Source organism: Tasmannia lanceolata, unplaced genomic scaffold, assembly GCF_043159265.1.
Source record: "Tasmannia lanceolata isolate RefF3 unplaced genomic scaffold, GAP_Taslan_0.1 ptg000002l, whole genome shotgun sequence".
Taxonomy (NCBI): Eukaryota; Viridiplantae; Streptophyta; class Magnoliopsida; order Canellales; family Winteraceae; genus Tasmannia; species Tasmannia lanceolata.
In genome coordinates this window covers 46,158,589-46,184,517 of record NW_027518679.1, presented here as the reverse complement: position 1 = coordinate 46,184,517, position 25,929 = coordinate 46,158,589, and the positions used below count along the sequence as shown (strand labels likewise).

Below are 25,929 nucleotides of genomic sequence, written 5' to 3'. Positions count from 1 at the left end.
TCTAGGGTTGCTCTTTAGCCTCCATGTCCTCTCGGTGTAGCTAAAGGGACCCATAACACCTAACGGGTGGTCCAAAATAACAAACAGGTGGGTCCCACTTATTCACCTACATCATCTCCTTATAAATAAGGGGGTCGGCCTCGACCACGTTACAGACAATACTATAAGCCTGGCCAAGATAGACAAGTCTATCGGGCACCCGTACGTCTCCCTAGTACTATGTCGGAGGGTTGGAATAGGTTCTGTGGGTACCTACTACACCTACTACACGTCCTCATATGTCCTGTCAATTGGATTCTCAGATTGCTCGTCCAAGGCAACCTTATCCCTCATGCCAGCATTCCGTCTCACAAAAACATTTTGCTCATACGGGTTAAAAAATTAATAACCCTCAATCTCACTAGGCTATCTAATAAAGACACACCTTTCGGTTCTTGTTTCCAATTTATCAACGCCAATATTTTTCACGCGGGAGGGGCATATCCTCACATGATTCAATGTGGCTTTCCTGCCCATCCATATCTCTTATGGAGTCTTAAGCATCGACTTAGTCGGACCTCAATTGAGAACGTAAAACGTCGTTTCTAAGTCGTAGCTTCAAAGAAACAACTGCGCATTGGAGCATCTCATAATCGAACGGACCATGTCCAACAACGTCTGATTTCTCCTCTCCGCCACACCGTTATGCTCTGGCTTCGGAGGCGAAGTCCACTGAGAGACGATCCCATCACCCGTAGACAGTGCCCGAGCTCAGTCGAGAGGTACTCTCCACCCCTATCGGAGCGAAGGGCCTTGATGGTCCTACTAATCTGGTTCTCCATTTCATTCTTGAACTTTTCAGAGGTCCCTTACGTCCCATAAGATACATGTAACCGTACCTAAGTCATGCGTAAAAAGTCATGAAGTAGATATACACTTCTCTCGTATGATGACATAGGGGTCCACATAAGTCAGTGTGGTTCCCATTTAAACTATTTTGAATAGGGAAATGACAAAAGGACAACCATATTTTGATCAATCTGCTGGGACAGCAATTTTTTTACATCTTCACTAACCCATCTTGTCTCAAAGATGGGACAGCCATTTATAGTGCTCTCAAAAGTTTATTACATTTCCCAAAAGAGATGATTTTTTCGCCCCCCTGTAGGATTATGAGCCCCCCCCCGCGGGGCAACGTGAATTGTGGCAAGACTTTTAACGCTTTTTTATGTCAAATCACGCTAACAGGGGGGCACATAATCCTACAGGGCAAAAAAAATCATAAATAACCAATCCTTTTATAGGCTTGGGTCCACTCGGTTGCTGGTTCCGCACCCCTGGTCCGATTTAGAAAATTTTGCTTGAGAGATTGGGCGCCTAACAAATGAATGGTTTGGATCATCTAAATTATGTGGATCCCGCTATATTATTTTTTAAACAAAAAATGATATATTGGCCTCTTTTTTCTTACTCAAGACAGCCCCCTGTTGTGTAAGAAACTCTTGTGTAAGAAAAAAGGGCGAATAGCAAGACTAAGGGGCCGTTTAGATATGCAGATTTTAGAATCGTTTTTAGTCTGAAAATAGTGTAAAAGAGGGTTCATGATCAATCTGTTGTATGTTGTCCTGACAACGTTTCTTGGATTTTAAGTGAGAAATTTAGGTTTTAAAAATCTCTCCTGCATCCTAAGATTTCTAAAACCTGAAAATATGGGAGGATCTGCTACTCTCTTGCTAACGGAAAGAAGGGCAAGAAGTCAAAACGAGTAAAAAACGACAACCGGTCCGCTTCTTCTCTTGTCTTTGAGCTACAATTATGAAGAAATCCCGAATTCTAAAATCCGTGTATCCAAACTGCCCCTAAAAGTGCAGTCATATATACAATTGAGGGGCTGTCCCAATTAAGTAAGGAGCCAATATGAGTTTTTATATGGTGTAACTCTGTAAGCCCTTATAGTCCCCTATATTTGAAAAAGTACTATACGGATCACATCATAGGATGATCCAAACTGTCCATAAGATGGAGCCATGGTTTAAAATTTCAACTGAAATCCGAAATTTTGGATTTCTGTGGGGATCGAAACCGAAATTTCCCGAAATTTTGGAATTTCGATCCGAAGTTTCAGCTATTTCGGTTCGAATTTTTGAGAAAATGGCATTTAAAAAAAAAAAAATGTTCGAAATTTCGGTCGGAAATTTCGAAGCTTAATACCAAATTTCGGATTTCTGTGGGGTCCGAAATAGATACCGAAACCGAAATTTAAAACCTTGGATGGAACACAGCTTAAATAGGCTGTTCCCCAAAAATCATTTCCAAATATGCAGCTCCTCTGTAGATCGGAGGGCTAGGATCATCCAATGGAAATGAATTTTGGGGAACAACATATTTACGTTGTGTTTCACATTATGGACGGTTTGGATCACCGTATGATGTGGTCCGTACAGTACTTTTTGAAAGATACGGGACCATAAGGGCTTACACCATATAAAATCTCGGCTAGTATTAGGATATCACTTCCCTTTCTAAAATTACTCGTATATACGTGCGAATCTTTATAAAAATACTTGCATGTACGTGCGGCTGCCATATAAAAACTCATAGACCGAAAAGAACAAACTGGATCGGTCCCTTGAAAAAAACCCTGGCAAAACCCTTCGTCTTCGAGAAGCTTCGGCAACCCAAAAAAGTAGATTCCGTCTACGGTGCAGTGGATTTTCTTATTCTCTGTAAATTTCTCCTCTTTCCTCTTCTTTTCTTCTCTTTTCTTCGAGAATATCTCCTTTTTGTGGGCATAAAATTTCTTCTTTTCTTGCTTCCTCTTGATTGAAAGGCTATTGGGCTTCTTTTCTTTGAATTTCTTATATTTGAATCTCTATTACATTGTTATAAATAGTGGGTGAACTTTAGATTTTTAGTTTTGATGGTTTCCCTTATCATGTAGTTGTGATTCTATAGATGTTGCTTAAATTTATTACATAGGAGAATAGACAACATGGGGATAAGAATAATCTGAATATTTGTAGACACTGATGGGGCATTTTTTTTATAATTCCATATTTTGTAATACAAAAAAGTCATACAGATGAAATTTCACACACTAATCCATGTGCAGATACATCAAATCAGCAGTTTGTTGATGCATTTGCACCTTAATCGAAGAAGCGAGGAGAAAAAAAAAAAAAAAACCTCAAAATAAACACTTGCCTAACAAAGATGTCAAAAAACCCAATGTTTTTAATCGATTTCAGTTGCGATTTTAACATGTCAACTTAAATCTAGAACTCTTTATACTCCTTGGTAGCGTTTCTGTTGACATGATCTAATTGCCACCGAAATCCATCCCTGTCGGCCGAAATTTGTGATCACATATTGTGATAATGATACTTCCATAGAGTGGAGATCAAATCTGAAACATGTTTGCTGAAACCAACATGTTTTCAGCTGATATTTGAAACCAATTTTGTAGCTCCTTTAGTCCGGGTAGATACATCATTTGTGACTCAGATTATTGTGCACGAGTCTCATGAAGATACTTCCACAGATCCTGAGTTGTGGAAATTTCTAAAACTTGAGCAAGAATCTCAAGTGACTCAGATTATTAGGGCCATTCTAACCTTCAAATTGAGAGTATCATTTGCAAGAGAGTTTCTTCTCATCTTTATCTATTGAACAATGCATGTATTCAGAAGGAGCAAGGGAAGCACCAATGTCATGCACTTTCAATCCTGTAATAGGCCGGCCTGTGACAAAGGGACTTTTATTTATTTATTAAAGATTGTTACTTGTAAAAAAAGGTACGCGTGATGCACGTAACCAAAATAAGAAAAGAACAAAGGTACCCGGATCCAAATTAATTATTCTCATTTCCCTTTCTCTGAAACAACAAACGAATTGATTTGGGTAAAGATTCGAGAAATTCCTATTATCCGCAGGAGGAAAATGGTAAAAATAATCTACGAGAGAGTTCCTAAGTTTTGTTCCCACTACATGCTTCAAAAAAAAGTGCCAAAAAAGAAAGCATTGACTCCCCTCTCATATTTTGGATCTATAGTCTTTATGCCCTGGTGGATCTCTCTCATTTAATAAAAGTCGGAAACCTTGGGTTACTCATTGGTGGAATACCAGGCAATTCGAAACTCTTTTTTATTTTTTTGGCTTTTAATAATTCATAAAATTAATTTATTAGATTTTATTTGTTAATTATTTATTTTCATCAAATTTTAAACATATTACTAATTTTAATTTACAAGGTCATTGATATTGTTAATTCTTAAATTGTTGATTCTGTAATTTCTTGAGTTATTATTTCCATTTATTTGTTTCTCATTTTTTTATTTAGTATTTTTAATGATCAAAAGTTTTTCATAAGGAAAGTTTCATTCATTTTTTACATTAGTATTATTTTTACTAATTTCTAAATATTCATTTATTAGATTTTTGATGATTTTTCAAATTGTTATTTTGTGTGTGGATCACAAAATGGGAGAGGTATGGGGGTGGTCGCAAATGATTGACCATCCATTGGAATTGAACAGTGACTGCATGGATTCGGTTGTCCGATGTGTCAAATTTGTTTGGAACGGTAAAGAAAATTATATTAAAACAAAGGTAGGAGGTCATGGACCAAGATGGTCAATATAGCTAAAAGAAAAATAGAAAAACAAGAAAATAAGAAAAACAACTCAAGGAGGAAGGTAGTCAAAGACAGCTAAGGCACTTCTGTTTCATCACGCTTACTGATCAGCCTCAGAGTTGGCCGATGTCCAAGTATGTTGAAATTTGATAGAATGACCCTCGACTTTGTCAAAGATATCCTCAATTTGTGTCTAAACATCTCCAGGGGTAGTCTACTCTGTTGATCATCCATTTAATCACATTATGGTAATCATCTTCAACAATTGTATGGATGCAGTGCAAACATGGCAGCCATGTCACGCCTAGGTGCTTGGGTACTCCACCGAGGTTGTTTTGTAATGAATGTATGTAAGACTTTTCTACGACTACCTCATTTATTAGTGCTAGTAAGTTGTATTTCATTAAGAGGTCTAGTAAGTTGTGCTTCATTAACTAGTGTCTAGTAAGTTGAGTTTCATTAACTAAGTCTAGTAAGTTGTGTTTCTTTAAGTCTAGTAATTAGTGTTGAAAATTGTAGTAGTTAATGTTGTGGGGAGATTCCCATGGAAGAATTCTATAAAATGTGCTGTATGCGATGGAGTTGGGGATTTTGGACAAACTTATATTACTTATTAGTGTTCAAAAAATGCGGATGTGGGTCAAAATGCGGCCAAGAGCGCGGTTGACACGGCTGAGTACTCGGTCGACGCGGTCATAACCCGTGAGAATCAAAGGAGTTTTTATCAAAGGTTGCCAGGGCGGGAATCGAAAGCGGGATTCGATTCGGGATTCGAAAGCGGGAATCGAAGGCTCCTGGGATGGTTGGAAGCGGGAATCGTGTGTTTGCAGAGAGTCGACGGAGATTCGCCGGGGATTCGCCGGGAGTCGCTGGGGAGTTGGGATTCGCTAGGGATTCGCTTGGGAATCGGGGTTCCTATAAAGTGGGAATCGGGGTTTCCATAAATTGGGAATTGAGGTTCCTAAAATTGGGAATCGGGGTTTCCAAAATGGGGAATCGGGGTTCCGATGGAATTGATTCGGGATTCCCTAGAATCGGGGAATCGAATCAAATCACGATTCTGATTCGCGATTCGGGGAATCGCGAATCCCCACCCTCAGGTACGAATCCTGCTTCCCTGGTTTTTATTGACTCAACTTTCTACTCACTGAGTGAGAAGAGTCCTTTCCTTTCTTTGTTGACTTGAATCTTTTTCATTTCTATCGTGAATGGAATTGAAATCATCGATAAGTATGTGGTTACCTCCGGAGGTGCTTGTATCAAGAGATTGATAAGATTTAGTCCCATCGGATCTAAACAATCTTGTTTTTTTGAACATGAAGACATAAAGACGCCATTGCAATTGCCGGAAATAATAGGTCCTTTAAACCATGAACAGTTCCCTCTTCTATTGCCCTCTCCATACTTGACTCTGTAGGGCAAAATGCGGAACACGGTGACAAAACGCGAAACACTAATGGAAAAGGGATAACTTAAAGATATGTTCTCAGACTTGTTTGTTGTGGCTACAGAGGTAAGGATAGTTTTGTAAAGGATAACTTGTAAAGAAGAAGTGGTAGAGTTGCTTGGAACCAAGGTTTTAAATTTCGGTTTCGGTACCAATTTCGGACCTCGAAATCCGAAATTTGGTACTTTAGTTCAAAATTGCAAACCAAATTTTCGAATTTTCGGACCAAAATTCCGAAATTCTGGACCGAAATTTTGTGACAATATTTTTTTTAAAATAAAAAAAGACAAAATTTGGTAAAGACCGAAATTCGAAATTTCGGTTTCGGTCCACACTTTGGATTTCGGCCGAAATTTAAAACCATGTTTGGAACCCACAGTTCAGAAGGAGCTTCTTTGATCTTGAACTGCGATCGGCAGTGAGGCTTCTGGAGTTGCTTGAAGAGGTCTTAATTAAACAGGATGGGGAAGACAAAACAGTTTTGATCTGGAATACATTTGGCAAATTCTCAATAAAATCATTCTATCATTATCTAGTGACTAGTCTAGTGTCCTCTAGGATAGCTAGAGTGTGGACCTTCCAGGCACCACCTAGAATTTGCACATTTTGGATGGGCAGCGCTCATAGAAAGATTCCTGACAGTGGACAGTGGACTTTCTTAGAGAAAGAAAGTTTCTTACTATTGATCATTGTGCCTTTCCTTAAGCGGGGGAATCGGTCAATCATTTATTCATTCATTGTAACTTTGCTAGAGAAATCTGGAGTAGCTTCTAAGAAGGTTTGGCATCTCTTGGGTGTTTCATGCATCACTCGTAGATCTCCTATCATGATGGTCGGCTAATCCGTGGAATGAAAGAGGTAAAGTTCTTTGCAAGTGCGTTTCCTAGCAACATTGTGGGTGATTTGGAAGGAGAGAAATGCTAGGGTCTTTAAAGGAAAAGCCAAGAGCCCCTCTTACTTATTTATAAAGATGATTGCTCTAGTGATATCATGGGTGAAGCCTCTCCGTATTTTCAGATTTGTACCTACCTATGATCTATAGGAAAGATGGAGGGATATTTGCGACAGTGCAGAAATCAAACAGATACCTGCTTAAGAATGGGAACCCCCTCCTATTGTTTCCCTAAAGCTCAACTTTGACGGCTCTAGCTTGGGGAACCCAGGTCCGGCCCGAGTTGTGGGTGTTATAAGGAATGAGCTCGAAGGGGTTCTTTGGGCCTTTGCAGGGTCTATTGGAACGGTGGATGCTATGGAGGCGGAGGTGGGAGCCGTATACCATAGCATCCACCTTTATAGTAGAAGGAGATTCTTTGAATGTCATCCGATGGATCAAAGGGCCCCCATGAACCACCATGGAGATTTGATAGGTGGTTTGACAAAATGTTTGATTGGGTGAGGACTCTTGAGGTGGTATTCCATCATGTTCGTCGCTCTTCTAATCAAGTGGCGGATAGCTTAGCCAGAGAAGAAGCATTAACCAATTTCCTTTGATGCTTTCCTGCCGTGACCATTATAGTAGCAGATTTAGTAGTGATGTTGTATTCTTTTTCTTATCTTGTACGTTGACCTTTCGGTCTCCTCTTTTAATATTATTGGCTACTATTTAAAAAAAAGGGCCAATGGAAAAGGGAGTCGACTTGGGAGAGTCTACGATGACGCAAGGGGAGTTTTAGAACTATGTTATTGATAATATATCAATTTGGTTGAGCATTACTCTCGTTTCCTTCTTCTCTTGGTTGTGTTCTTATGGTCTTCTTTCTTCTTCTTCCCTTTTAATCACCTGCATCATATATGGTCTAAATCACTTCCGTCTATGAAGCGGATCCTAGCCTGGAGAGCCTGTACTTTTGCAAAGGTCAAGTCCGACCATCCCAATGGTCTCTGTTAACTTACCAACTTCTCCAAAAGCTTAAGCTGTTGGATAAAGGCGTTATTTATCTTTTATACTTTAACACTCCTCCGCACGTGTGGCCCACTTGGCAAACACGTGGCCCATGTGGATTTTTTCTATCCGGGAGGTTTGAACTTGAGACCTTTGGCTTTGATACCATGTAAAATTATGAGATTTTCTATTAATCTGAGATGTGTTACACTTAAGATAATCAGTGCTTAAATAAGCACTTGAAGATAAACATGAGAGATAAGATAGAAAGATCATCCTAATCTAAACCAACTTCCCTAATCCACCACATCCTAATCTAAACCAACTCCCCTAATCTACCACCAAATTATAAACGACCAGATCTTATCATGATCCGATTTACAAATCTTAACACTCCCCCTCAAACGTATATTGATTGAAAATCTTTATACGTTTGCAAAAAAAATAAAATAAAATAAAATCTCAAATTGATTACAAAAAAATGTCCCCAACACACATAGCGGCATACTGCCGAATCTTCTAGTGTAACACACATCAGGTTGATGAAGAAGGTCCATTAACGTTGATTGATGCTTCTTGCCAAATGTACGTCAATGCCGGTCGCCGAAAGGAAGCCACAATAGGCTAGATGAGACTCAAGGCCCCTGTGGACGAGTCTACATGAAATGGGTCACTATGGACCAATGCCAATATTGGCGAGAATGAGCCCGATGGGCCAAACAACTCTCTCAGGCACGCACTCCAAGGGTCATAAGGGACTGAAGTACCTCAACTGAGCAGAGTAAATATTTTTATTTCAGGCACACCTTAAAGAGGCGCCTCAACTGAAATAGTTTGGAGAATGAAGATTTAGAAGAAAAAGAAGATGGGAAGGAACGACAACCAAACGGCTCAAGGACAACAATCATTGGCAAACATCAAAGGTCAGACAATTTTGAAAAGAATATTCGAATAGTGTGTATACAAAAGGGTTTCAAATATCAGATCCTTCTTTAAATGGACTTGGACAAGTAGATTAGATAGGAAATGATAAGAAATTGGGGTGTAATTATCAATTTAGAGAAGGGCATATTAGATAGGGCATTTTTCAAACCACAAAAGAAATCGGTGCACGAATGGAAGTAGTGTTGCTGATTTCTACCTCTACTCTTCAATAAACCCATTGCAGACCCCCTGGAACCAAAAGGAAATCCCTTCAATAAAGGGGGATGACTAAAAGGTAAATGATAATATTTGAGAAACAAGATTGAAAAAAGTCCCAACTATAGAATTTGTATTCCTAAGGACCAAAGGAAACAGGTGAGTAAGAAAAATGGAGGGGGTGAAATTTATCATTACCATTCTGTACATCTCTCTCTCCCTTTTCACAGGTGGACAAAAAATGAGCATTCCAAGACTCATATATGCATGAGCATGCCAAGTGTCCATAAATGCTATGATTGCATCTCCAAACTAAATATGTTCTACGGTAACATTACCGGGAAATCTGAGTCTTCACTAGTCTCGAATCTCACAACGAGGCAACGAGCATATAATCAAGTAGCAGAAAATCTCTCCAAGGAGAGGATTTTGTCCAGTAGAAGAGGAATCCTCAAGGATTTTGGGCCCAATGGGCTTGGACGCTACTGATCTACACTGCCGTTGGATGAAGGGATGGCATCTTCGGCTTAATCTGTGACAGGTGCAAGGTCGAGAGATGCTCAAGAGAAAATGATGGTGTTTAGGTTCTGTTGCAGTAGGTAAAAGAATCCAATAAATGAGAGATTTTAGGTAAAAATAGAATAAACAAAGAGGAAATCGAAATGGTTTTTCAACGGTTGGTGGCCCAGCAGACGGCTAGATTGGCCGTCCGCCGGAGGACGGATTTTCTAAGGTTGTGGTCAGGTCCGATCGACCCGCTCTGATACCATGTAAACTTACCAACTTCTCCAAAAGCTTAAGCTGTTGGAGAAAGGCGTTATTTATCTTTTATACTTTAACAGTCTCTAGTAAGCCCACCTCATGATTTCGCTATGTTCACATAGAAGACCTCCAACACCAGCAGGCCTAGGATTCCCAAGGCTGGAACCATCAAAATTTAACTCAAAATTTCGCTATGTTCACAAAGAAGGCCTCCAACACTGGCAGGTCTAGGACTCCCAAGGCTGGAACCATTCTTCTTAGCATATTTTCTGGCAAGACACCAGCCCATTGCACCAACAGGGTGAAGATTGTGGTCTGTTTTGTGCCTAAATGTTCTAAATTGAAGATATGGGATTACAATTCTAACTTGGAAAATGCTGTCCATTGTTGTATTACCTCTGTATTAATTTTTAAATTCTAAAATTAGTTTTAACTGGATTAAAAGAAAGTCCTCATTCTTATACGGACAATCAAACATGTAATGATGAGCTTATCATGTTTGTGCGTAGTGGTTTCCTTACATTATTGCAATGTTTTTGCTATTTATTGGTTCTAATTGAGTTAGCCGTACTTGGTTCATCCATGATTGTTAGTATTATTGTTCCAAGTAGATAAAATCCATTAGACAATAGTTTGTTAACAATATAAAAATAAAATAATTATAAAATATTAATTATCAAAAATTTAAAATACAAAACCAGGAAAACCAATAAATTATTGAATAAAAGTTTGTTTGTTTAGGAAAACCAATTTTTTTTTTGTTAGTTTAGAAACCCTAAAAACCATTAAAAAAAAAAGAGTTTAGGAACCCTAAAAATATTCATTTTTAGCACGCTCTCTCTCTCTCTCTCTCTCTCTCTCCACACAAGACACTTTGAATGGGTGATACTCTTAATGTCCAGAACTGGATGTGCATGAAATTAAATTAGAAAAAGAAGCTTAAAAATTTTAAATTTAAATTATTAAAGCTTTCTAAAACAAAATGTATTGAAAAAATAAAAATAATAAATAAAATATTTTAAAAAGATAAAAGGGGACTACTCAATTTCAAATAATGCATCTTTATAGTGTGATATCTCTAATTATATTTATTAATTTTGAATTTAAACTTTAACATCTTAGATTTTTAAATTCTCAATTTCCACGCAAAACTCTTTAAATTGGTGGTGTCCATTTTACACAGGTAGATGCAATGACTAGCAATAAAATTATAAGTGCAATTATGGAGTTGGGATTAAAAAAAAATCATATTATTTGTAGGAAGTCATTATATTCAATTTCTTTGAGCAATATATGTTCTTATTATATTATTGTTTGTTTGGAACTTTGGATTGCAAGGTTTAAAAGCTCAATTTAATTTGTGATGCTTGACAAAATTTGAAAGGTACGAATTGTTCATCTCCATCCATCTTAAGTTTAGGTAATACTGTAATACTATGAAACTTATCACTGCATCTTTTGCATAATGATATGTTGAATAACTATTTCAATTTTTATTCGATCTCTAAGCAATGCGTATTATAACTAAAAAGTATGAAGGTCAGAGGTGTTTAGTTTGTAATTGTATTGCGTTATGTGATTTACATTTGGCGCTTCCAGTCATACATAAAGTAAATAAAAAGAATATTTCATCTTCATTCATTGAAATTTTAGGTGGTACTATGGAATTCATTATTCTCTCTATTGTATGATGAGATGTTGAATAACTATTTCAATTTTTATTTGATCATTAAGCATTGTATATTGTAACCAAGAAGTAAGAAGGCCTGTATTGTTTAGTTTACAATTGCATTACACATTATATGATTAACATTTGACAATTTTAATCACACATAAAGTAAATAAAATGACTGAAATTCAGATAGATATGGATGGAACACACAATGAACAAGAGAATCAAGTGTGTGCTGGAGGAAGAGAAAGATGCATACAAACTATTGAGATGCGAAGACAACGTCGTCGATTGGCTGAAAGACGAAGAAGAATGCTTATGAGTGATGAACAAAGAGTTCAACAAAGGGAACATCGACGCCATCTTGCACGCCAAAGAAGAGAAAACATGACAGATGAGCAATTGCAACAGCAAAGGCATCGAAGAAAAATGTCAAGGCTTTTACGAGAAGGAAAAATAAATAGAGAACAAAGAAATTATCAAATTGGAAACACTGAGAACATTGAAGAATTACCACAAAGTACAAGCAATGTGGAGGAAACTATGAATGATAGTGAAGGTAAGTATTATCTTCAAAGATAAAAAGATTGATATATTTATTTATTTTTAAAGGTTTTCTTCACAATTTCTCAAATATCTTTGTTTGAATTAATATAGGTCAAGTAATTATCAAAATGGGAGACTCAAGTCAAAGTATTAGACATGTTGGACAAAGAATACGCTTGATTCATGTAAAGCGTGAAGCCCGGAGAATAAACAACGAACAAAGATATGCTTTGGGAATAGGTACCATTGATGTTCCAAGTGTAACAATACAGCCCATGGATGTAGGTAAATATCGAGATTTTTTAATTTTTTGTATCGATTTTGTATATTTTTCAATAATTTATTATTGATTTATAATGCTTGAAGGTGAAAATCACATTGAGGTGGAAAATATCAGTGTAGACCAAATTCATGAGAATATTGTGCATGGACAACAAAGAATACGTCTGAGTCATATAAGATGCCAAGCTAGAACAATAACCAATGATCATAGAGAAACAAAATTTCAATGTGATGATAAACAAAATGTTGAAAGGATTGTTGCAGACGTAGTTGTACAAGAGATGAACCATGGTACTGAAATCATCTTCATCAGTTACCTAGATTATTGTGTTTATGAATAAAAGTATTGCAGTTTTAATTTAATTATTATGAATATTAATTGCTTGTAGGTGAAAGTGCTGTTGAGAATGACGAGGAAACTGCAAGCGAGTCAACAGATGAGGGTATATCGACAATATATATATGAGAAAAGTGTAGCTACACACTCGTGTAGCTAACTTAGCTACACCGACGGCTTAAAATACAGTGGGCCCCACATTGTTTGGGTGATGCAAACCATTCATTTGAGGGGCCCTCACATAGATAGGTTGTGCCCAAAAATCAGCTCCATAGGATCATCCCAACCCTACGATTTGTGGAGGCAAAAATGGACGTGTAAAAACCTTCACAAATCTGTCCATTTTTGCCTCCACAGCTTGAAGGGTTGGGATGATCCTATGGAGTTGATTTTTAGGGCACACCCTATCAATGTGAGGGCCTATCATGGTTTGGATCACCCAAACAATGTGGGCCCACTGTATTTTAAGCCGTCGGTGTAGCTAACACGAGTGTGCAGCTTCACTTTCCTCTCTCTCTCTCTCTCTATATATATATATATATATATATATATATATATATAGAGGAAAATGATTGTGAGCTTGAAGCTCATATAGCTTATATGAGCTTGAGGGCCAAATACATGTGGGCCCACATTGTTATGATGATCCAAACCATTCATTTGACAGGCCCTTACATAGATAGGGTGTGTACAAAAAATCAGCTCCATTGGATCATCCTAACCCATCCAAAAGTGGATGGCAAAATGGACAGACACTGTTTGCCACAAATCTGCCCATTTTTGCCCTCCGCTTTTCGAGGGGTTAGGATGATCCAATGGAACTGACTTTTGGTACACACCCTATCTATAATGGGGCCTTGCAAATGAATGGTTTGGATCACCACAAAAAATGTGGGACCCATGTGTTTGGGCCCTCAAGCTCATATAAGCTATATGAGCTTCAAGCTCACAATCATTTTCCTCATATATATATATATATATATATATATATATATATATATATATATATGAGGAAAAGGATTGTACGCTCGAGTGTACCTAACCTTAGGTACGCTCGAGTGCCAAATCACATGGGTCCCACATTTTTTTTGGTCATCTAAACCATTCATTTGCAAGGCCCCATCATAGATAGGGTGTGTACCAAAAATCAGCACCATTGAATCATCCTAACCCCTCCAAAACTGGAGGGCAAAATGGGCAGATTTGTGGACAAACAGTGTCTGTCCATTTTGGCCTCCACAAATGGATGGGTTAGGATGATCCTATGGAGCTGATTTTTGGTATGCACCCTATCTATGATGGGGCCTTGCAAATGAATGGTTTAGATGACAAAAAAAAATGTGGGACCCATGTGATTTGGCACTCGAGTGTACCTAAGGTTAGGTACACTCGAGCGTACAATCCTTTTCCTCTCTCTATATATATAAATGAGCATGCATTTGCTGCGCTCGAGCACAGAAACATGGTGGGGCCACATTTTGGGTGGGATCCAAAGCATTCATTTGATGGGCCCTTTCATGGGTAGGGTGTCCACCAAAAATCAGCTCCATTGGATCACCTTAGGGTGTCCATTTCTGGGGCAAAAAATGGCCAGATTTGTGGACAAACAGTATCTGTCCATTTTGGGCCCCACAAATGGACACCCATTGGTCATCCAATGGGGCTGATTTTTGGTAGGCCCCCCATCCATGATGAGGCCTTCCAAATGAATGCTTAGGATCACCCCCAATGGCCCCACCCCCTATTTTTGTGCTCGAGCGCAGCAACCCTTTTCTCTCTCTCTCTCTCTCTCTCTATATATATATATATATATAGAGAGAGAGAGAGAGAGAGAGAGAGAGAGAGAGAGAGAGAGAGAGGCAAAGGATTGTGCGTTGAGCGCACCAAGCTTAGGTGGGCCCACTTTGTTAGGATGATCCAAAGCATTCATTTGAAAGGCCCTTACATAGATGGAGTATGTACCAAAAATTAGCTCCATAGTATCATCCTAACCCATCCATTTGTGGAGGTCAAAATGGACAGACTCTGTTTGTCCACAAATCTGCCTATTTTTGCACTCCGGTTAGGATGATTCAATGGACCTATTTTTGGTGCACACCCTATCTATGATGGGGCGTTGCAAATGAATGGTTTGGATCAGCACAAAAAATGTGGGACCTATGTGATTTGGCAGTCGAGCGCACCTAAGCTTAGGTGCACTCGAGCGCACAATCCTTTTCCTCACATATATATATATATATATATATATATATATATATATTTAAATTCAATTAAAGAATTTAACTAATTGTATCTTTTTAATGCAGATAGACGAAGTTTTGAAGTCAACAGAGGTGATAGTAATAATGGTGATGAACTTAATGGAGGCATACCAATTGTATCAAAGCCATCATTCTAGATCTTGCCGGATGAGGTATGAGATCAAGAACCTAAAAGCCAAAAGGTATGTTCATCAAATAGGAACACTACATCTCTTGTCTCTACTTTCTACCATTCTAACCTTAGGTCTACTTGAAATGCAAGTTCAAAACCCTAGCCTAATTTCTGTTCAATATTTTTTATCCCTTCTTAACTTCTTTCTACACCCTAACCATCAATCTATTCAAAATTTCAGCCCTAAGCATGTTCCCTAGATCTGTTTGGAAGTTTTTATATCTCTAAACCCTATTTGTCCAAAAACTTAAGTAAATATCTTATTTGTGTGAATCTTTATTCTAACCCTTATCTTTTTATTTGAATGGTAAACTATTTCATTAAAAGAAAGGAGACTGAGAAGGTCCCCCAGGTACAAAGAGAATCAATTATATGGAAGAGAAATAAAGAGCAAACAATACAACTTAGGGCGGAAGGTAAACAAAGAGTTCAATGCTTTCCTTGGATACCCCTTCTCTAGCCAACCTATCGGCCTCCTCATTAGCCATACGTCTGACATGGCTGAATGAAACCGATGCCGATCCCAAACAGTTCTGAATCTTGTCAAAGAGGGCTACAAATCTCCAAGGGGCCACATGTAAGCCTCTTAGCCATGTAATAACATTAAGAGAATCACCTTTTATCACCACCTTATTCAAATCCACATTTTGAAGCAATTTTATTCCCTGATGAATAGCCCGGACTTCCGCCTCGTTAGGGTCTGCCACCCCAATCGGACCGCTAAATGCCCGTATGACCCTCCCTGCTGCATCCCTTAGTAAACCCCCAATACTCGAGGGTCCGGGGTTGCCCAAACTGGAACCACAAAAATTTAGTTTAAGTGCATCTTGTACTGGGGGTGTCCATCCTCGTACAATCTTGGGTTTAATACTAAACCAACGCATATTTCTTTCCACTCATGCCAGTATACCACAACTCATACGCCGATACAAATCTAAAGCACTCTAGGGTTCTCGCGCATGATATAGTGACAGCAATCACCTTATTGAAAAAGAATTGGGATCCCTTAGTTACACCCTTAAATATTCTTGCATTCCGTTCCTTCCAAAGTACCCATACCGTGCCAAAAAGGATACCTTCCACAAAATTTTGCCTTTATTTTTCCAAGGCACCCCTTCCCAACTTTCTAATAACTCCATGAACTTTTCCGGGAAAACCCAAGCTATCCCAAATCTGAGAAGTGTTTGCCCCAAACCTCTCTTGCCATCTTACAATGGAGTAAGAGATGATCAACAGACTCACCAGCATCTATACACAGTGCACAGTAATCAATGATCCATATTTTGTTATATTCTAACCCTTCTCTTAAACCCATATTTTTGAAATTATATTCCTAGTTCTTTCTTTAAACCCTAATCTTAGTTCTTTTTGAAACCCTAATCCTTGTGTGTAGTTTTTCAAAGCTCTAATCTACTTTTATTCCATCTACTTCCTTCTTGAAATCCTCGGCCATCATTTCCTTTTACCAAAGTCATGGTTTTAAATTTCGGACGAAACATTTCTTTTCAGCTGAAATATTTCATTTTCGGCTTCTACATACTGTTTGAAATGAAATCCACTTGGATTCGGAAAATTACCAGTTCTTGCTCGAAATTTCGTAATTTCATTCGAAATTTCAGGATTTTGTTAATGTTTCGGTCGAAATATGTGAAACATGCACTTTTCAGAAAAAAGATTCTGTTGATATTTCAACAGAAACTCTGACAAAAATCAACTCCATCCGCAGAGAAGAGAAGAACAATGAGATTCATTTAAGATATTTCCAAAAAAAAAAAATCACAAAAAGTTAAGAGAAAAATCAGTGGTGAAGAATATTTCCTGGATTTCAGCCGTGACTTCGTACCGAAATGTTTCCGCAATTTTACAAGATTTTGGCCAAAATTTCATATTGAAACCGAAATATTTTCGATTTGTTGATGATTGAAACTGAAACCGAAACTGGAAACTGAAACCTTGTGCCAAACGACTTTAAGGCATTTCTGTGGGCTATTATGCCTTCCTGTGAAGATCATTATTATCTTTGTGTGCTGTTATGCGATTTATGTGGTTGTTTTGCCAGTTGTTTCAAGCTGCGCATATTTTTATCTGTGCAGCTGTGCTTCATCTTGAGTGGGAATGTTAGAAAGTTAAATTAGTCTGGGTTCCATCAAAGTTATGTTTCAATGTGACTCTTTAGGTGTTTAGTTTATTTGCTTTAGTTTGATAGGACCCATCATTGTATGGACCTAATGGCATGCTATGTAATTTTTCTGAAGTGAATATTATAAAAAACATGTGCGATACGGGGTTAGCTTATTTACTCTCCACTATTTCTTTTCTACTTCCTCTTACTTTCTTATTTTTCCTCCTCTTTCCATATAAAGTGGGTTATGAGTGTTCCACATCAGCTCTACTAGTCAATAAAATGATAATCACATTAGAAGAGCAGCAAGGAGATATCACAATTGTGGTAGGGATTTTATGGATCTAGCAAATTTTCAATTTTTTAAGTTTGCCAGAGCCAAGGATATGCAATCATGTAACAATAATTTTAATTAGTGAATTTAGAAATACGTATGAGTTTTTTTCTCTTCTGAATGCTAGGGAATTACAAAGTGAAGAGGAGGAGAAACTGCGCAAAACATGAAGAAATAGATGATAACCCTCAATGTGAAATTGGACGATTTGGACCATCTTCCATATTTTTTTTGTGAAAACCCAATACATGGAATACAGAAGGAGAAATTACCTTAGTTATCAAAGATGAATTTGCAACTCCCATATCAACTATTGAACAAGATCTGATGGAGAAGAAAGGAAAGATCATCTTTGATCATTCCCTTCCTAAGGGAAGGGGCTTTCCTTAGGCCTCAAAGGAATTCCTCATTCTATCCAAAAAGCTACATGATCTATATCTATTGCCTAACAAACACTAGGATGAGTTTATCTATAAGCTTGATTAATGTGGGGTATTCTCTGTTAAATCTTACTATATGGTCTTATCCAATGTTCATAGTTTTTGTACTTTCCCAAAATTTGAGATTCTCTGGCTTCTCCAGGGGCGACTACTTTCTTGTGGTGTATTCTCCCTGGGAAAATCCTAATGGGAGACCAACTAAACTTAAGAAACATTTGCAACAATGAATTCAAGTCTCTGGACTTACTAGATTTGTTATGCATTTTTTTATTTTTTATTATTTATCTTATGTTTTTTTTATTACAAGGAAGAGAGTTAGATACAAATATGACAAGGATTAAAGAAGACGTCTCATCTAGGAATGCTAGGTTTTGTGTTGAGGATTTGCACGGTAAGTTTACAATCAAGTCTGTTTTGGGTCACATTTGGGGACAGATTTCGTGCTGTTAGGACCCGGGTAGAACGCACCCTTAAAAGCTAGCCATTGGGGGGGGTGCCCATTCCCTTGTAAGGCCACCACATCCTTTCATTTTTCTGATGTGGGATCTTTCTTTTGCGTGGAACCCCCAACAATCTCCCCTTCCATGTGGAAGCAACGTGGACAATCTCGCCCCTCTTCGCGACAACAACTTGGGAACTACGAGATCTTCTCTAAGGGACTTTTCCGTCCTCGGAGACGCGCACATGGGTTACCGAGATCTTCCCCGAGTGACTTTTTCCTTCCTCGAAGGCACACATGAGTTACCACGCTCCATCTCTGATACCCATGGTTTTAAATTTCGACCGAAATCCAAAATTTCGGACTAAAATTTCGGGTTTCGGTCAACCCCGAAACCGGAATTGGGGATACCCGAAACGTTACATTATTTCGACCGGTCGAAATTTCACTATTTCCGAAATTTCGTCCGAAATTTAAGGAAATCCAAGCAAAAATCTCGATTTTTTAAATTATATAACATTTTCCCGAAATTTCGACCGAAATTACCGAAACTACCGAAATTTCGGTAATTTCGGCTGAAATTTGGTATGGAATAAAATCTTAATTTTAATGGTTTCGTCGGATTTCGGCTGAAATTTCAAAATTTCAGCCCCGAAATTTCGGTTTCGGTGAGGACCGAAACGCATTCCGAAACCGAAATTTGAAACCTTGCTGATACCATTTGTTGAGACCCAGGTAGAACTCACCCTTAAAAGCTAGCCATTAAGAGTAGGGTGCCCATTCCCTTATAAGCCACCACATCCTTTCATTTTTTCCGATGTGGAATATTGCTTTTTCGTGGAACCCACAACACAAAATTACCCAAGTAGATGATAATAGTGTCATACTCTTTTGGAACTGTATTTCTTATGGCTATTAGTATTTTTCTAGATCAGATGTCTATTTTGCTGTTCTTTATTTTTTTCGAAATTCAGAGCTAGAGTGATGAAAAAAAAGAATGTTCCATACCCCTTTGGGAGAAAATATGTCTAACCATTAACATTTTATTGCAGTATACATTATGTGAAGTTAGACAAGCTGAGGAATGTTATGCAATGCGATCAATAGAAGCCGTTGATAGAAGCTTCTTCATTGGGCGGTGGTACCTCTCCATGTGGTGTATCTCTATTTGATGGTGTGGTGTATGGGGGGTACCATGAAATTGCTATTTTGTGGAGATGTGGTCTAACGAGTACTATGTTGGTGGGATGCCTTGTCCCCCCTGCGATGTATTTGTTTTGAGCAATTTTAATAAAGCTTCTGTTACTTAAAGAAAAAAAAGTAGAGGCCGTTGATAGTGAGCTGATGCTCAAGAAAACTATGCCGTAAATGCAAGTTGATCCAAAAAGAGCTAGGTTCAATGCTGCTTATCGTGGACTCCTTTTCCTGTTCTTTTAATAGCTGGTACTGGTAGTATCTTTTATCGAGGATGGAGTCATCTTCGATTTTGCTGGGCCCAACTTTGTGCGTCGACAGTGTTGCATTTGGAGCAGTGGCAAATACATCCAAATAAATTAAGAAAATGTATGTTATTTCTCATTTCCTTTCGATTTTTAATTCTCTCTTTGGTTTGTGGTGATTTTTGTGTTGTTTCTTCATCACCTTACAGTGCTTCTTTTTTCCTTTCATTAGGCATACAACTTTGTAGCTATAAGCAAACCGAACCCGAAAAGGAGATGACTTGGGATTATCAATTATGTGCTGCGGAAGAGCACACAGGAATTTCAGCACAGACTCCACAATCTATAACTTCCAACTTCCATTCCTATGTTGCACATAATCTGAACAAATTATTATATGGTGAGCATGGCCAATTGAATATGGTGAACTTAACAGCTCTGATTTTCCTGAACGGCCGTTGGGTGAATAAAACATCTATTGTGATATCTTTGTTACTATTTCTCATAGTACTCTTCATGGGGCTTATATTAGGTGGCTGGATATTATTGCTTGGTCTGTCTTCCTTAGTGCTTATCCTCACTGGCTGGTTCATTATTGGTTCCTACTGCTTCAAGATTCTTATCCAGTTGTAGTCATTAGAAATCGTAGCGAGGCTTAGTGGTATTTTTATTACATCTGTAACTTCAGGGATCTTATTGGAGATGTATCCCAGTCCTGAAGGGTTTTAAATGTTACAATGCTTGTGTCAGAATGTATATTAGATGCTATCAAAATGTACTAAATTTGATGATTTCTGTGATCCTAGCTTTGCAGCATATAAATGTTATTCTAAAATTCACTATCATTTTGCCTTTGTATTCAAATTTGCAAATTGCTAGATCATTCAGGCCTCATATCCTTAGCATGGTTTTTTGCCAATTTCCACTTCCATAGAATTCAGGATCCATGTCACTGTTTAAGCATATAATTAGTAGGTGATTGAGAATACTCTACATCTTAGAGATGTCAGAATACTCGAAAATGATCTCTTCACTAGACACATCGTGCGTGAGTTTTACTAACTTGAAAAGGAATTGTTGCAGATGACCTATGAATATTCAATAATGGATCTTGTGTTTCTGGAGGGATGTTGTTACCTATTTGACTTTCAAATTTAATGACTTGTGTGATAAGGTTGAGACTTGAATATTTGCTCATGCATGCAATGTTATTGCATTACAGTACTCTTCTACTGTCTATGATGCACAAGTGGAGTAATTGGTTGAATAGATATATATGTAAACAGAATTTTCTGAGACTTTGGTCCCAAAATTCGGCCACTGATAAACCAAATTGCCATGAAATCACTAGTGGAGGGAAGAGCCAGGTCTAAAGCCCAGACTAGAGAACAATTGAACATTTTTTAGAAACATGTGCCAAACCGTATTTCTAATAGTTCATTTCAATGCAGCCGTGACCACCTTCCAAATAACCCACAACAAAATTTTCCCTTTATTGTGCTGGAGACATCCACCTGGACCACCTCCCCTTAAAATATTTAAAAAAAAACCAGTGTTGGGGGGTCCCACACGGGCGAAATCAAGGCCATTGATATATAGAACATCATGAGATGACCAGCCGATCTTGGCCCCATACTGAAGAGACATCCCATGCACAAGATAATTGAAAAAAAAATAAAAAAAAATCAACGGTTTAACTTTTTTTTGGCACAGCACTAAATAAGGCTTGGTGGATCAAATGCTTACGATCATCTGATTAAGGAAATGGCATTTGGCTGTACTTATATATTGCGGTTTGGATCAACGGATCTGATCATGCTCATAAGGCAGAATTGAGTTCCAATAACTTTCTTTTAGCAAGAGCATAACAGTAACTTTCTTTTTAGGGGTTGATAAATTCACTCCCTTCTCTCTTCCTATTAGATAATGCAAGGAAAATAACCTGAGCTTGGATAGGTATTTTGGACATTTAAAAGACTTCTAATCTAAAGGAAAAAAAAAATGGGACTAAACCAGTTGAGATGGGAGTGAAAATATCATTCCTCTTGTAGATTTTATGGGTTTCCTGTGGGAATTTTATGGCTACATATTATTATTCATGAAGGAGGGAGAGAATAGAATAACCCAAAGAATCATCCCTATTGCAAGCAGGTGAATAGGTGATTTGCATGCTGCTTTCCATCGGAGGAAAGAAACTACTTTGGTATGACCGTTTGTTAAAGAAAAAGTGCCCAATGCATGAAGAAAATATGCATTTTGCGTGACAGATAGGATTATAAATATCAAACAATTCTTGCATGGAGGGTATTAACTAAAACCGTCCTATGATTTTAGAAGTTTATTTTTCATTTATCATTTTCTTCTTTCACAACTCTCTACATTCATTTTATTTAGAAGATAAATATGCTTCAAAATTACAAATTGGAGAAGTGAGATATTGGAGGAAACCGAGCTAAACTCTGGTAAGTTTATATAACACCTTCCATAATTACCTTCCGTGATTCGTGATTCATGATTCAGGACCAATTAAAAAATCATATTAATATAACGAGTCAATGATTTTTTTGGAGTTCACTGTTTCTCTTCAGCGCATTGCTTCTTCGAGGTTTGTCTCACAAGATCTATTGAGAACAGCTAGAAGATTTATGAAGGTTTCTATCAACAAATGTGACAAAATTCAATGGCGGATATCCAAAGATTGGATGGCGTGCTGAAAAAGCTCGACTTAGAGAAAGAGCGCTATCCTATCTCTCTGTTTCCTTGTTTCCATATATTTCCTTTTTTTATTTTTTAATTTTGATGCCAGGTTCCTGTGAGTCATTAATCTTTGCGTGCCATCGCCACAAGATCAATGGTCACCACAAGATCAATGGTAGGGGTGAACATTCGACCGTCACTACACACAACAACTCCGAAGCTGAAGATTCATGGTTTGTTAGCCTCTATGAAAACCTGTGAAAATTGATGTTTCCTGCCAAATTTTGGACTTCTGCCATATATAATGAAGGTAAGAGTCATGGTTAACAACCTCTATGAAAAACTATGAAAATTGATATTTCCTGCCAAATTTTAGACTTTTGCCACTTTTGCCATGGTTGCATCTACATTATAAAATTAGGCCTTTGAGACAATTGAAATGTGCCACATGGAACATGAAGGCACTAGCAAAAAATAATGTATGGTTTAGGTAGAGATGTTGGCCCGCCCATCAAAAGATCAAGTGTATTTTGGTGGCTAAATCACATCAAAACATGAGGTGTAATCTAGTGATCCCACCTGTCAAAGCATGAGATGCAAAAGGGTGGGCCCCATCCCATAAAAGATGAGGTGCGGCCATGCAGGGTCTGGGTGGAGATGGTGGTCCCATTCCTTCAAAGCATGAAGTGTAAAATGGTGTCGCCTTACCCATGCTATGCATGGTTGCTAAATGATGGGCACCCCCTTTATATTGAATTCCTTTATTAATGGAGAACACGATTCTATTCAAAAATAATAAAAAAATGATTCTTAAAATGAGTTAAGAAACATGATTCCGATTATAGAAGTACGCAAGAGAATAAGAATTAATTCGGGTATTCAGAATCAAAATCAAGAAAATGTCTTAATCTATTAGATTATTTTTATTACTTCCAGATCATCATCGGAACTCGCTCCAGGGTCACCACATGTGTTATGTTAATCAAACACAGAATAAGGTTTCTATAATTTAATAGAAACTAAAAATAAGATCTAACAAAAACAAGTATCATCTTGAAACTAATGTCCCTAAAAAAATACTTGAGACTTGTTGCCTGAGTTTAAAACGAGTAGAGTGAAACAGGCTCATCTCTCTCACTTTTAAAACCTGAGTGGTAGAACCTAAACGTCTCTCTCTCTTCTTCTAGTATATCTTTAGTATAATTTGTTAGCACATACATCCAGACTCCAATTCAGCTTGGTCAGCGTCTTAATGGTCATTAGACCTTAAATAAGTGCACATGTGACACTTGCAAATTTACAAGGGTAGATGGCGGATATCCAGAAGTACTTTCCCCTTCCTCAACAAGGATCCCTCTCTATTAGCGGGGATAAAACACTGAGAAAAAAGCACCAGAATTTGAGGAAGAGCCAAAGAATCAGGAAGTTGAGTCAGAGGAGGATATAGGTGTTTTCACTTTTTCCTCATATATTGCTTCTAAGGATAGGTCTTGTTTTTGTTCCCTTGGTTTGTATCGCTATTCTTGTGATAGGGTTAGTGTTTTGTAAGCTTATTGTAATATCTTTCTCATCTTCATAAACCAGCAGGGGTCCCCGCCAAACCTCAGCTTCCCTATAAAAGAAGAAGAAGAAGATATTGTCATGTTTACAATTTGAATTGAATTGAATTTTTGCATCCGCCATCCCGGCGGCCCACTCTGGCCTGAAATGTGTTAGGCAAGGCCCTTTAAACCTATCCCATACCGGGCTGGGTCCCACCCAGTCCATACCTATGCAGGCCCCCATTTAGGACTATAACATTTTGCAATACAGTGTGATGATCTTTCACACTGCGCGCCGCCGTGATTGTGGCCTTAATCTCCTCAGACGACAACTAGTTTTGACCGTTGATGGTTGTGCCAATACTGTAGGATTTGGCTCTGTTCCAATCATATTTCCAAGGATCTGGCATGATATGCTGTGCTCTAACATAAAAAAACTGCCACTTGAGCTGAGAAATAATATGTAGAAAACCCAAATGCTTTAGAAATTGAGACCCTTACCTCAAATGGCTTTTCTTCTAAGGCTGCGTGTCAGGGAAGATAAAGAAAGTGAGATCGGTTTGATAAGGACCAGAGATGTGCTGAGGATCGATTTAATGAAGAATATGATGTTGGGCTGATCAAAGAGGTTGCTGGGTTTTGTAGAATCAGAGGAGGTAAGAGATATGGATCGCCTCTTATTATTCCTTGGCCCTTTTACATGCCTAATTGGCTGTAACACAAATAAACAAAGAAAAAGATAGATAAAAGAGGGGGGAAAGGTTGATTAGAGGGAACCGGACCTTCTAATAGTTCAATTCGAGAGGAACCATGACTCTCCTAAACAAGGTTTCTTTATTTAGTTGCAAAATTCTCTCTGCATTTCCATTATAATACAACTACTTAAATACAAGCACAAAGGTATTGACACATAATCAATCTACTTGCCCAATTATAGGACACATCACCAACAACTAATACCCACAATCCTGAAACACATAGCCCATAACCACATAATAACTACACTATAACTAACCCCATATACACCACTAACATGCACTTATCGGCCGTTTGGAGAGAGAGGGGGGGGGGGGGGGGAGTTGGAAGATTTATATCTTTGTTTTTTCTAGATTTAAATCTTCCTCGGAGTTTCACATGACTATCTTGATCTTTTGCTAAGATTATAACACTAGTTTCAAGTGCCAATGCTTGTTGTTGAAAGGGTGCAGAGTATTTTCCTCATTTAACATGATGTATGTGACATTGATTCATTGCTAAAATCCCATATTGTAATGAACTAGTAAAAAGGCACGTGCGGTGTCTTAAGGAACTATTTCAATTGCATATGAATTTAATAATATTTAAGGAAGAAAGGGAACTTTATGAAGCTGACACAATTTTTGAAAAGTATGACTACCGATTTATAAAAATACAAGGACCTATTATTATTTTCTTAAAGGAAATAAAAGCATAGAGCTGTACAAATTTTAGTTTATAACTATACTGAGATTTCAAGAATGTTTGAGTGTGAAACCACAATTCATGTTACATTGTTCAATATATAAGTACTAAACAGAAGCTTACATGTTATAGCTAGAGAAGAAGAATGGAATGGCCATATTGATTACAATATAGTATAATCAGTGACCAAAGAATGAAAAATTTTCAAAATTTGTGGCTGTGTACAACTAATACTGATGGGGTCCAAAATCTGCAACCAATCGGCTGTTGACACGTGGCCCTCACAGGGACCACTGCAAAGCCAACACCTGTCCCTGCTAGGTATGACGCCTGGACCAATCAGGGACTTCCATCTGCCCCTCCT

At 37.9% G+C, this 25,929-nt stretch overlaps 1 protein-coding gene across 7 annotated transcripts; it reads left to right on the top strand.

Annotated features, from left to right (window-relative positions):
• Positions 1-2,558: 2,558 nt before the first annotated feature.
• Positions 2,559-20,732, top strand: LOC143875617 (uncharacterized). Of its 7 annotated transcripts, none has more exons than XM_077377253.1 (9): positions 2,559-2,705; positions 11,705-12,074; positions 12,173-12,346; positions 12,428-12,634; positions 12,733-12,786; positions 14,987-15,123; positions 19,501-20,011; positions 20,120-20,287; positions 20,420-20,732. In XM_077377253.1, the coding sequence occupies exons 2-6, from the start codon at positions 11,711-11,713 to the stop codon at positions 15,076-15,078; spliced, it is 891 nt and encodes a 296-aa protein (XP_077233368.1). In that variant the 5' UTR covers positions 2,559-2,705; positions 11,705-11,710; the 3' UTR covers positions 15,079-15,123; positions 19,501-20,011; positions 20,120-20,287; positions 20,420-20,732. The 7 variants fall into 7 exon arrangements, with proteins under 7 accessions (XP_077233368.1, XP_077233373.1, XP_077233354.1 ...); XM_077377244.1 differs by adding an exon at positions 11,182-11,227 and having other exon boundaries at positions 2,589-2,705; positions 11,709-12,074; positions 20,120-20,732; XM_077377236.1 differs by adding an exon at positions 11,182-11,227 and having other exon boundaries at positions 2,589-2,705; positions 20,120-20,732.
• Positions 20,733-25,929: the final 5,197 nt, after the last annotated feature.